This window comes from Pituophis catenifer, unplaced genomic scaffold (genome assembly GCF_029215685.1).
Source record: "Pituophis catenifer annectens isolate HBS135680 unplaced genomic scaffold, rPitCat1.0.hap2 SCAF_2, whole genome shotgun sequence".
NCBI classification, from domain to species: Eukaryota; Metazoa; Chordata; class Lepidosauria; order Squamata; family Colubridae; genus Pituophis; species Pituophis catenifer.
The window spans coordinates 275091104-275104206 of NW_027256882.1; the positions used below are offsets into that span (position 1 = coordinate 275091104).

The window sequence follows — 13103 nt, forward strand, 5'->3', positions numbered from 1 at the left end:
AGCCTCCACACCCATTTGTACCACTCAGGTGACCCTGAGGACACAGATAAACCTCCAAGTGGCCTCAACGACTCTCTAAAAGTATACAAATGATCCGCTGTCTTCAAGGAATATAAATCCTTCCATTCCCCACCATCCAGTCAGAGCTAAAGAAGCTTCTTGGACGAGAAGTGAAACGTCTTCAAAGAAAACCCAAAAAGTCCAGTTGCCTCTTGAAAAAAGCGCCTTTGGGACTTCCATTGCAATCGTTCAAGTTCTCAATATAAGCTTGATCCGTTATTTCCATAAGATTCTACACTGCGTTTACCATCACTAATAGTTCTTATAACCACACCAGTGGTTATAAGGCCATTTAATCTTGTGCATTTGGCCCTCTCTAAATATTCTGGACCTCTCAAAATATTCTGGACAACAGTTCTTCAAACCTTTGAACATATTGACTACAGCAGATGAGGGCTTAAGAGCAAAATTTTTGGAAGGCACCAAATGCTCTAATCCAAATCTAGTCATTTTCTGATTTATAAAATTTTGGTTTTTTAATTTTTTCTAGTGTTTTTTTTAAATTTTTTTTATTATAATTCAAAAAAACAAACAAAAACAAATGTATAATAGTTTTTCTATCACGGTGTAACATCACCAAAATATCCATGTATATATACACCAATAATCAGAAAGTAAAAATAGAAATTATTTACATATTCTTATATACAAATTTACATTTCCAATACTTATTGATTACCATAATTATACCATCATCTATAATTATAATCCAACATTATCCTTTATCTCTCTCCCATCATTTCTGGATCCAATCATACCACATGTTCCAACTACTATAAAAATCTGAGTCTCTTTTACCCTTGATCAGTTTTGTAAGTCTGTCGGATTCTGCACATTCCATAATTTTATAAATTATTTTTGAGTCCGTTGGTAAGTCCTCATTCTTCCATTCTTGTGCGAATGCCAGTCTCCCTGCAGTGATTATGTGCAGCATCAGATACCATTTAGTCAATCCAATATTTGCGGGTTTAACCCCCAACAGAAAGGTTTCAGGTTTCAGTTCCACTCTACAGGGTGTAATTTCAAGCAACCATCATCGTATTTCATCCAATATTTAGCTGCCAGCAGACATGTCCACCATTGGTAGAAGTAGGTTCCATTGCTATGCCCACATTTCCAGCACTGTGAAGATGTCCCGGGGAACATTTTAGCTAATCTTGCTGGAGGTAGGTGCCATCTATAAACCATCTTATAAATATTCTCTTTATAAGAAGATGCCATAGTTAATTTTAAATTTTTAAGCCAAATCTCCTCCCATTTTTGAAAATTCAATGAATAACCCATATTTCGCCCCCAGGCAATCATGGAGTCTTTGATGACTTCCTCCCCCGCATTCAATGATAATAGGTAAGAATAGCATTTCAATAAAACTTTCCTGTCATTACCTAACAATATTTTATCCAATTCTTGTTTCCCATGATATATCCCTTCACTCTCCTGATCTTTCTTCCACCTTGAGTGTATTTGGGTGTAGGCCCACCAGTCTATATTACACCCCTCCGACTTCACTTGTTCTGGTGTCTTCAGTCTGCCCTGAGTATCCAAAATGTCTTCATAGGTCAAGACCTTCTCTCCTTTATATAACGTCGGGTATACCAGGGCCTCCTGGGTCGAATTCCAACACAGTATCTTCAGATACAACTTTCTCCTAAGTCTTTCCCAGGTATCTCATAGGGTCTTATGTAAATAATTATTCCAAAAATACCTCGGTTGGGTTGACTGTCCTGGCCATAAAAAGTGATGCCAACCGTGTTGAAGGCCGTGACCTTCTACCGCCAATAGCTGCCTCCTTCTCAGGGTGATCCAATCCTTCACCCATATCAGAATGGCTGCCTGATGGTAAAGCTCCCAATTTGGGAGTCCAAATCCCCCTCTATGTCTAGGTTCCTGCATCATCCTAAACTTAATCCTTGATTTTTTACCTTGCCAAATAAATTTAGAAATAACTCTGTTTAAGATGTTGATGAATTCCCTATCCAGGCTTACTGGGGCAGTTTGGAACAAAACAACCATTTGGGGAGATTGTACATTTTGACGGCAGGTACCCAGATCAGAATGGATTCCTGCCCAACCGACAGCTATGTGATAATATGAGAATGGTAATGAACATTTTAGAGTATTATGAAAATTGTCCGGATAAACAGTTATCCTTGATTTTTGTCGATGCCCAAAAGGCGTTCGACAGAGTGAGCTGGGACTTCATGATTTCCCAAATGAAATATATGGATTTCGGTGAGAAGTTCATGGGAGCAGTGCAGGCAATCTACTGTGAACAGACAGCAAAAGTATTAATCAATGGGGAGGAAACAGAGAAGATTTGGATTGGCAGGGGTACACGGCAGGGTTGTCCACTTTCTCCGCTATTATTTGTGCTAACGCTAGAACCATTCCTTAGGGAGATTAGGAGGAATATGGAAATAAGAGGAATGAGGGTTAGGCACGAGGAGGTGAAAGTTCAGGCATATGCGGATGATCTAGTTTTCATACTGGAGGACCCATCAGAATCAGGTCCAAAGCTATTACAGGTACTCAGGGATTATGGGAGAGTAACAGGATTATTAATTAATGTGGAAAAAACAAAAATATTAGTTAAGAACATGACTCAGAGGCAGAGATGCCAGTTGAAGGGACCCTTGGGGATGCAGATAACTAATAAAATAAAATACTTGGGAATTTGGTTGACACCAAGTTGTTCTTCAGTAAAGGAGGATAATTATGTTCTCCTTTATAATCAGACAGTCAGAGATTTGGAGAGGTGGAAAAATTTACAACTATCACTTATGGGAAGAATTTTTTCTAGTGTTTTAAATCAGCTGTGCAAGGCAACTCACAAATGGCACTACCCCTTACCCTGTTTTATGAAGTCATTTGTCTACATATAGTTATGTTAATATGTGGGACACTTTTACTGGTCATAAATAAGAGAACAAGTAGCTGGATATGAGCCAACTGATAATAATAATGTACTGGGCTTTACACCTGTAATCCAGGAAATGATTATGAATCATACTATCCACAGATAGTATAAAAAGCGGTTTTAATCATATGGCAAAGTTTGCAAAAGAGGCACACAGACACACAATCAAACATATAATCATAGGAAGGCCCAGGGGACAAGGGAAACTGTGTAATGGAAAATGCCTTGTGATACAAACAGCATCACAACAATACAAAAGATACAACATGGCAAAGCATTGTGGTGTCAAAGTCAAGCTTTCATCATTTTGGAGCCATCATAGCTAAAAGTGAACATTTATTTCATAGAGATTTTACTTACTGTTCAAGCAGTAATTTCCACATTCTTCAGTGGAACAGCATAAAGCAGAAAAACATACAGATGTTATTTTTCAGAAGTAAAAAAACCCTTCTATATTCTATTGCAGTTTTATGCATGCAACAGTTAATGAAGGTTGGTTCACATATTTGCGGACTGTGAGAGACATTCTAACCCAGAATTTTGCAAGGGGGAAAAAAGGAAGTCCAGCTCAGATAAATATTACGCTTCTCCTGAATGTGACTGCAAGTTGTGGCTTTGTACGCACAACAGATGTCATCGATAAGAAGGTAAAACCCTGATCTGATGGCTGCCGCTGCAATTAGCATGATCAAATTTGAATGGTGGCCCTGCATTCCTATGAACGATGCCATACCAGAAGACCAGTCAAGATCCCTGAATATTCTTTCTCTAAATCAGGTCAATGGTCTCTAGCTAACACTCAATTATTTATTGGATTAAAATCTTCTACTGTGATTTAATTCATCTTAAATCTGGCTTTGGTTTCACATGGATAATGGGTTTTGCACTTCCATTAGTCAAGACACATCATTTTCTCTACCCAAAGTAAGTATTTATTTATTTATTTATTTATTGATTGGTTGCTTCGATTTATATGCCGCCCTTTTCCGGAGACTCAGGGCGGCTTACAATGCATTAAGCAATAGCCTTCATACTTTTGTATATACCTGCTTAGTAGGGCTTTTGGCTCCCCCTAAGCGGTGTTCTTTTTATACAAAGTCAGCTTATTGCTCCCACAAACCGGGTCCTCATTTTACCTACCTCGAAAGGATGGAAGGCTGAGTCAACCTTGAGCCTGGTGAGATTTGAACTTGCAGTAATTGCAGGCAGCTGGTGTTACTTAACAGCACTCTGCTGCGCCACCAAGGCTCTAGTATGGCCAAGGATTTACTCAGAAGGCAAATTAAGGGTTTCTTCCTGCAACTCCTTGGAATTACATCCATCAGCATATTTATTTTCTTTCTCTCCCTCCCTCTATTTTTTCTGGATAGGAGGATTTGCTTTCAAATAGAGCACCATGCAACAATCAGACATTCAATTGATTGATTGATTGATTGATTGATTGATTGATTGGTAGGGAAATAAAAAAATCTAATTCTATATGATTCTGGAGTATAGAAAAGTCTAGGTAGGCACCTCAGAGTTATGATTACACATAAACATGATCTCGCAGACTGGGACTCTGTTCTACATCTTTGCCACTTTTCCTTTACAAAATTAGAAGCACATTTAAAAACCAGGGAAACATTCAAGTTTGAGAAACCAAGCAAGCATCTAGAGAAAGTGTTTCTCAACCTCCGCAACTTTAAGATGTGTGGACTTTCAACTTCCACGGCTGGCTGGGGAAATTCTGGGAGTTGAAATCCATACATCTTAAAAGCTGAGGTTGAGAGATGATGCACATTAGCTGCAAGAACAGCTGGTGTCCATGAACATTTGCCTATTCCTGCATTACAGGAATATGTCTTGTACAAAACATTTCTGAGAATATTTGTTTAGAAATTACAGTATATATCCCCAGTAGACCTGCAATATATAGTTGAGGGCATTCATTCTGACTGTCCCATTGAGAACTCTAATGTTTTAAAAGTCTTCTCCAGAGCTGAACAAATAATTACAGTACGAAGAAATATGCTGCCACCTACTGGAGCACGCCCACATTGCATTTTAGTTGTTGGAAAAACTGGACTCACTTAACAAGGCCTCCAGTTTGAAAAAGAAGTCTATCAGTTCACCCGAGTCCAAAGGGACAGACTTCCTTTTCCCCTTTACTTTTGTAAATAATTCTTTGGTGGTCTCTGAGGTGTGACTAAGAAAGGATTTCTTCTAGCTGTCAAATTACAAGAGATCCAAAGAGCAGCAAAGGATTAGAAGCCGCATTTTGCAGCCGAGGCCGTTAGCACAAAGGAGGATAAAGTTACAAGGCTGTAAATCCCCTTGTTTAAGGGCATGAGCTGAATCCTGCTGAATAAGACAAGAAGAAGTTTTTCCTTCTCATGTACTGGCAGCACTGAACTTTTTAATTCTCGCTCAGGAAGCTTCAAAGTAACCTGAGCTCTGAAATTCGTCAGATTTTCAGAGGTGGTATTAGTTTAGGAAACTAACAATATATAACCATGGGAATTTGTAATGAGTCAAATTTGGCTTATCTGAAATTGGAGAAAGATTGGCACACCATGCCACTGTGTGTCTGTGGGTCTGTGTGCAAAATTCAGAAAAGAAACCGGGTTCTGGGCAGCATTCCAACCTATAAAATGATACATTTCGGGATGTGCAAAACAAAGTCAGCAACAACCAAAAACACGGATCTTTGGGGTTCTGGATTCTTATGATTTTTAGAATTATCAACTGCAATTTCCGAAGCTAATGAATCAAATCTATCTCTGCAAAATCAAATATACAGAAAATTATTTGATTTTTTTTCCAGTTCTGTCTGTCATTGCGAAAGATGGCAGAGAAGGCCTTCAGCTTGGTACAAACCAAAACAATGAGATTTATTTGAAATATAAAGTCTCTCAAGTGAACCCTGGTAGATACCGGTAGTCAAGAAATATTTCCCCTTTTTAAATGCATAAATGCTCTTGGTCAACCCGTAAATCAATCTAGGAGCTGATTTAGGTTAGATAAAGACGCAATAGACTGCATTGATTTATTAACTGCTGGCTTTGATCCTCTAAAACCATAAATGGAATGGAATTGGCTTATTTGAGAAACCACCTCTCCCCAATTGTATCAGCCTGTCCCATTAGATCCATCGAAGAGGACATGCTCTGTGTTCCATCATCTAGGGAGCTACATTTGATGGGGCCTAGACAGTGGATCTTCTTGGCTATAGCGCCTGCCTTGTGGAATATCCTCATTCCGTGAGGCAGCCTGGCACCTTATCCTTGACTTTACAAAGGTCCTTCAAGACCTGGTTGAGCCACAAGGCCTGGAGACTCCAGGGAAATATGAACTAGTGAAGCGGCTCCTTTCTTATTAACATTGCCTATCTTTTTTTTTTTAATTTGATTTATATGCCGCCCTTCTCCGGAGACTCAGGGCGGCTTACAATGCGTTAAGCAATAGCCTTCATACTTTTGTATATTTATACAAAGTCAGCTTATTGCCCCCACAAACTGGGTCCTCATTTAACCTACCTTAGAAAGGATGGAAGGCTGAGTCAACCTTGAGCCTGGTAAGATTCGAACCTGCAGTAATTGCAGGCAGCTGTATTAATAACAGGGTGCTTTAAACCACTGTACTACCAAGGCTCTCTTTTCTTTTTTAATCTGTGTTTTATCATTTTTAATGTTTTTAATGATAATAATTGTTGCTATTTGTGAATTATTGTTTTCAGCTTTGTTGTATGCTGTTCGGAATCACTTGTTTTGTGAGATAGGTAACTATATAAATTTGAAAAATAAATAAGTAAATTAAAATTAGGTCTGTAGTCATTGAGGAAAATCCTCAGGGACGACTCACACCCTGGTCAGCACTTCTTTACCCTCCTACCATCGGGAAGGAGATATAGAAGCATAGCCAGCCTCACAGATGGGCTGACGAACAGTTTTTATCCGTGGGCTATCAGACTCCTGAATGAGAAATAACATCATAACTACTTAGTACGATGGACTTGCAGGGCCAGCGCAATGAGTAACATGTTCACACTGGTGCAATAGGACTGGGTGTTTTGTTAATACGATTCATTGGGTTAGGGATTTTCTCTTTGCACTGTTAGTTGTATTGTGTTGGCGGGGGGGGGTGCACTGAGGGAACTCCACCAATTTCATTGTACATTTGCTGTGCAGTGACAATAAAGGTTATTATTAAAAAATGAATGAACTTCTCACATAATGTGGCCGCTTTGACAGGAATGTATTTGTGACCCTAATGTCTATCAGTGGTTATTAACCCTTCTGTGCCTCTTCTGAGGCCCCCTGTTTTTCATTAACACAAAGCATATTGTATATGATTAAACAGCAGAAAATAGCATGGCTGACATTTTCCTGTAAGAGTTGAGAAGTAAAATCATACTCAGAACATGGAATTGCTATGATTATAGCACTATATTACCTTTCTGGCAGTTTTGCCCTTCAAAACCCAAAGGGCAATCACATTCATACCCATCTTTCTTGGGCACGCAGGAGCCCCCATTGTCACAGGGGGCATTCACACAGGGATGGACCGTGTTCCCTAAGTTGACTCCAGCTGTGAAATCCTGCTTCGTGTCTATCGTCCGGTCATTCAAAACTATCTTTGTTTAAGAGATAAGAAAGAAGCTTTAAAGTTTTCTACTTGAAATTTCTACTCTATTGCTTTATGTATTATCCATCAAGTTAATCTTTTATGTTAAGCCTTTTTATTCAATCGAAACTAGAAAAGGAAAAGAGTATTTGGAGAGGTCAGTCTAACATCTGTTTACTTTCATTAATAAGCTGCCCGAAAACAATCTTCCAAAGGATTCCACTGTTTATCCTTAATGGAGACAAGAATGTAACACGAATGAGCACTTTGGGGCTAAGTAATCAAAAAGCTTTGACTTCATTCCAGTTTTTTAAAAAAAATAAAAATAATGAATCAGTCTTAGATATTTAGATATTTGATCCTTGAACTGTAGAAGAGTTTGACCAAGACAGAAGTTTGCAAGAGTTCTTGCAAGCCAAACTGGAGATGTAAAAGAACCTTCTCAACAGAAATTTCAAAACAGAATCTTCCTGACCCAAAACGTATTTAATTCACCAGTTCTAGGGAAGGATGCATTTAAAAGGGAATACAGCAGCCGTCTACACCATTTATACTGAACAAATTATTGTTCAATAGTTTGGCTTTGGTACTCTGAAATGATGGATTGAGAAATTTTAGGCTGCAATAATATGTTTCTAAAAGGGGGACCAAAAGGTCTTCCAGCAAATAAGCTTCTATGATGGTACTTTTCTGCCATCAAGAAGGTATTACCAAAGCTTCTGCAGACTCTCACCCCCAAACTGACAATCTGTGCTAATCCTGGAGCAGGTACCAAAAAATTCCTTTCCTTTGGCTTCAGAAAGACTGTGTAAAATAAAACCAAATGATTTAATTTGGTTTTCAGAGGCTGGGGAATAATTTTTAAAAAGCTATGGCCCTCCTTCCTATCTTCTCAGCTGTATATTTGTCAGTAGATTTTGGATTTATCCGAGGTTCTAGCTGCAGATTGAGCAATATCGAAAAAGAATTAAAACTGGAAGATGCTCAAATCATGGCCAGATGCCTACATTCTCTTCACCCTGAATATGTGTATATTCCCAGTTCTGAATTCTACATAATTCTATGTACAAAGTACAGCCTGATTTCTGCTTACTCATGATGAGATTGGACCTCTTGAGACCTGTAAAAAATAACAGAATCAAACAGACTCAGATGATCTAATGTTAACCCTGAAATGTAAATAGCCAATAGTGAATATATTGTTTTGAAAAGCAGATACCTTCTGAATACTTCCAGAGAATGGTTTCACAATGCCAGAGTTCTTTTTCACATCATCATAATTTGGTACTCCACCTATGAAGATCTCAGGGTTACATTTAATCTGTGTGAAAGCTCCCTGCCAATAAATAACAAACATGAAAATAAATGCAAGAGAAATAAAATATATCTCTAGCTGTAGAGTGATAGTGGTTGCTTCTAGGATACTGAAGTAATGCAAAATGATAATGGGACACAGAGTAGATAGAAAATTTCTCTTTTGTTGTTGTTGTTCTAATTTGCTTTTCTTTTTCTCTCTTTTTTCTTTTTTTAGATAAGTAACATGACTAGAAGTTAGGTAGGATAGAAAGAAAAAGTTCTTTAATAAAGGGTGATATGATTAAAAGTTAGAATAAGAATAGAATACAATAGAATTTTTATTGGCCAAGTGTGATTGGACACACAAGGAATTTGTATTGATGCATATGCTCTCAGTGTACATAAAAGAAAAGATACGTTCATCAAGAATCATAAGGTACAACACTTAATGATACGTCATAGGAAACAAATAAGCAATTAGGAAACAATACCAATATAAATCGTAAGGATACAGCAACAAGGTTACAGTCATATAGTCATAAGTGGGAGGAGATGGGTAAGAGATAGAAATAAGAGAGGGGGAATATTAGTATACAAACATAAAGGTAAAGGTTCCCTCGCATATATGTGCTAGTCCAGTGATGACAAACCTTTTCGGCACAAAGCGCTGGAAGCGCGCATGTGCACACACCCCCATAATGGAATGTGTGCCTGACCCCGCCTGACCGCCCCTGCACATGTGCCCGCGAACCCCACGTGCGCCCTGCCCTCCAGGCATGCGCCCGTGACCCCCATGTGCAACCCCAAGCATGTGCCCTGCCCCCACACATGCATGCGAGACCCCTGCATGTACATCCTGCCCTCATACAATGCACGCTCATCTCCTGTGTGGGCCCCGGCCCCCACACATGCTCAGTAGAGACCCAAAAACCAGCTAGCTGGCAGAAGGCGCGCACGCATGCACAGCAGAGCCAAGCTGGGGCAACGGCTTGTGTGCCCGCAGAGAGGGTATGCCATCACGGTGCTAGTCGTTCCCAATTCTAGGGGGCGGTGCTCATCTCCGTTTCAAAGCCGAAGAGCCAGCGCTGTCTGAAGACGTCTCCGTGGTCATGTGGCTGGCATGACTAAATACCAAAGGCGCACGGAACGCTATTACCTTCCCACCAAAGGTGATCCCTATTTTTTCTACTTGCATTTTTGACGTGCTTTCGAACTGCTAGGTTGGCAGAAGCTGGGACAAGTAACGGGAGTTCACCCCGTTACGCAGCACTAGGGATTCAAACCACTGAACTGCCGACCTTTCGATCGACAAGCTCAGTGTCTTAGCCACTGAGCCACCGCACCCCTATTGAGTATATACACTTAGTATATATTTAGTATATACACTTTTATATTATTTATTTATTTATTATTAATCAAATTTCTATACCGCCCTACTCCCGAAGGACTCAGGGCGGTGAACAGCCAAGATAAAATACAGACAATACAAATATTAAAAATCCCTTAAAATTATTAAATATTTCGGCCGAAACACAGATTAAAACACCCAATTTATAAAATCACGAATTCAAAAATTTAAAATTTAAGAATTTAAAAGAGGGGAGTTAGGCCAGGCCAGCTTGCTGAAATAGAAAAGTTTTGAGAGCACGGCGAAACGTGCGCAGGTCCGGGATCTTCCGTATCTCTGGGGGGAGCTCGTTCCAGATGGTAGGTGCCCCCACAGAGAAGGCTCTCCCCCTGGGGGCCGCCAGTCGACACTGTTTGGCCGACGGCACCCTGAGGAGCCCCTCTCTATGGGAGCGTACTGGTCGGTGAGAGGCTATTGGTAGCAGAAGGCGGTCTCGTAGATACCCCGGTCCGATGCCATGGAGCGCTCTAAAGGTGGTAACCAAAACCTTGAAGCGCACCCGGAAGACCACCAGGAGCCAGTGCAGCTCGCGCAGGAGGGGGGTCACATGGGAGCGCCACGTTGCTCCCATAACCACCCGCGCGGCTGCATTCTGGACCAGCTGGAGCCTCCGGGTGCTCCTCAAGGGGAGCCCCATGTAGAGAGCATTGCAGTAGTCCAAGCGGGAAGTAACAAGAGCATGAGTGACCGTATTTAACGAGTCCCGATCCAGAAAGGGACGCAACTGGCGAATCAGGCGGACCTGATAAAAAGTCCCCCTGGCCACGGCCGTCATATGCTCTTCTAAAGACAGCCGTGAGTCCAGGAGGACACCCAAGTTGCGAGCCCTCTCCGTGGGGGGCAATGACTCGCCCCCAATAGTCAGTGATGGCGCCAACTGACTATATCGGGATGTCGGAAACCACAGCCACTCGGTCTTGGATGGGTTGAGCCTGAGCCTGTTCCTCCCCATCCAGATCCGCACGGCCTCCAGGCACCGGGACATCACTTCAAGGGCATCATTGGGGTGGTCCAGGGTGGAGATGTACAGCTGAGTATCGTCAGCGTACTGGTGGTACTTCACCCCGAAACCACGGATGATCTCACCCAGCGGCTTCACATAAATGTTGAACAGAAGGGGTGAGAGGACCGACCCTTGTGGCACCCCACATACAAGGGGCCTCGGGGTCGACCTCTGCCCCCCTGTCAACACAGACTGCGACCGGTCAGAGAGAAAGGAGGAGAACCACCGTAGGACGGTGCCCCCCACCCCTAACTCCTCTAGCCGGTGCAGCATGATACCATGGTCGATGGTATCAAAAGCCGCTGAGAGGTCTAATAGGACCAGGACAGAGGAACAACCCCTGTCCCGAGCCCTCCAGAGATCATCAACCAACGCGACCAATGCCGTTTCCGTGCTGTACCCAGGCCTGAAGCCCGACTGGAACGGATCCAGATACGACGATTCATCCAGGTACTGGGGGAGCTGTCGCGCTACCACACTCTCAACAACCTTCGCAATGAAGCGAAGGTTGGAGACTGGACGATAATTTGCCAACACTGCCGGGTCCAGGGAAGGTTTCTTGAGGAGAGGCCTCACCACCGCCTCTTTCAAGGCGGCAGGGAAGACACCCTCACTCAAGGAAGCATTTATAATCCCCTGGAGCCAGCCTCGTGTAACCTCCCGAGAGGCCAGCACCAACCAGGAGGGACACGGGTATTTATATAATAAAATAAAATAAAATAAAAGCAATAACAAGAGAAAATGTGGAATAATTGAATAATGATAGACTGTAACTTAATATAAATGTGTGTTATTATTAGAAATCAATAAGTTCACGCATTGATATGTTTGTAAAAAAATAAAAATCTTGGGAGGGGGAAGACCACCGGGAGCCAGTGCAGCTCGCGCAGGAGAGGTGTCACATGGGAGCGCCATGACGCTCCTATTACCACCCGCGCGGCCGCACTCTGCGCCAGTTGGAGCCTCCGGGTGCTCCTCAAGGGGAGCCCATGTAGAGAGCATTACAATAGCGTGCGTAACGGTTATAGCTGTCTCTGGTTGATGTAAAACTCTGGGAGATAAGGAAACAACCAACTGTTCAAACCATGGTGAGCGCTTTCAAAGAACATTACATTTGCATACTTCCTTTTCTAGTCACTTTGGAAATTGCTTGTTAACGGCTTTTTAGTTGTTAGGAAGCTTTGAACTGACAGGTTTTTTTTAGCTCCAGATGAATTCACTTTTTAGCAAAAGACTACAACTGAAGAACTTTCTTTTTTTATAAACAGCAAAAAGATGATTAAAACTTTGATTTTAGAAAGTTACAAAAGGACTAAGCATCCAGAGAAATTTGAAACAAGTATTAATTATAATGAATCCTTCCCATAGGAAAATGCTTGCTTTTTTATTATTTTTTAAATGTAAAATAATATTATAAAAATTAGAGGGAGCTAGAAGGAAATAAATATTACAATTAAAGGTGAAGAACATTGAAGCTTGATTTACAATTACAAAATTACAACGTAAAATATTTTAACATTGGATATTTTTTGAATAATGAACCCAGCAGTTAATTTTAAGATTGTTTGCCTCTATAGAGTGTGTTGAAATGAAGTTATGGTAAAGGAGCGAGTTCTTCCTGACAAGATCAGGACTGACTTGAAAGTGAATTTCTACAAGAATGACATGAAAAAAGATGCTACACTGGACATACAAAAAAAACTGGCTCATGTCTTAATAATTAAAAGGGATATGCAAATAGCAAACATGGAAATGATTTGAATGATTTTTCTATACTGGATTTACAAAAGAGGCTTGTTAAAGTTTTGGAAAAT

The 13103-nt window shown here is 41.0% G+C and overlaps 1 protein-coding gene across 2 annotated transcripts in view; it reads right to left on the reverse strand.

The window, feature by feature from the left end:
• Positions 1-13103, reverse strand: part of EGFLAM (EGF like, fibronectin type III and laminin G domains) — a 123380-nt gene that overhangs the window by 10659 nt on the left and 99618 nt on the right. Inside the window, exons 17-20 of one of the 2 annotated variants that reach the window (XM_070935933.1) lie at positions 8802-8918; positions 7412-7592; positions 3338-3361; positions 859-972 (exon numbers count right to left, since the gene is read on the reverse strand). In XM_070935933.1, coding sequence (XP_070792034.1) covers positions 859-972; positions 3338-3361; positions 7412-7592; positions 8802-8918 — 436 coding nt within the window. The remainder of the gene's footprint in view (positions 1-858; positions 973-3337; positions 3362-7411; positions 7593-8801; positions 8919-13103) is intronic. The other variant, XM_070935934.1, reaches the window with a different exon arrangement.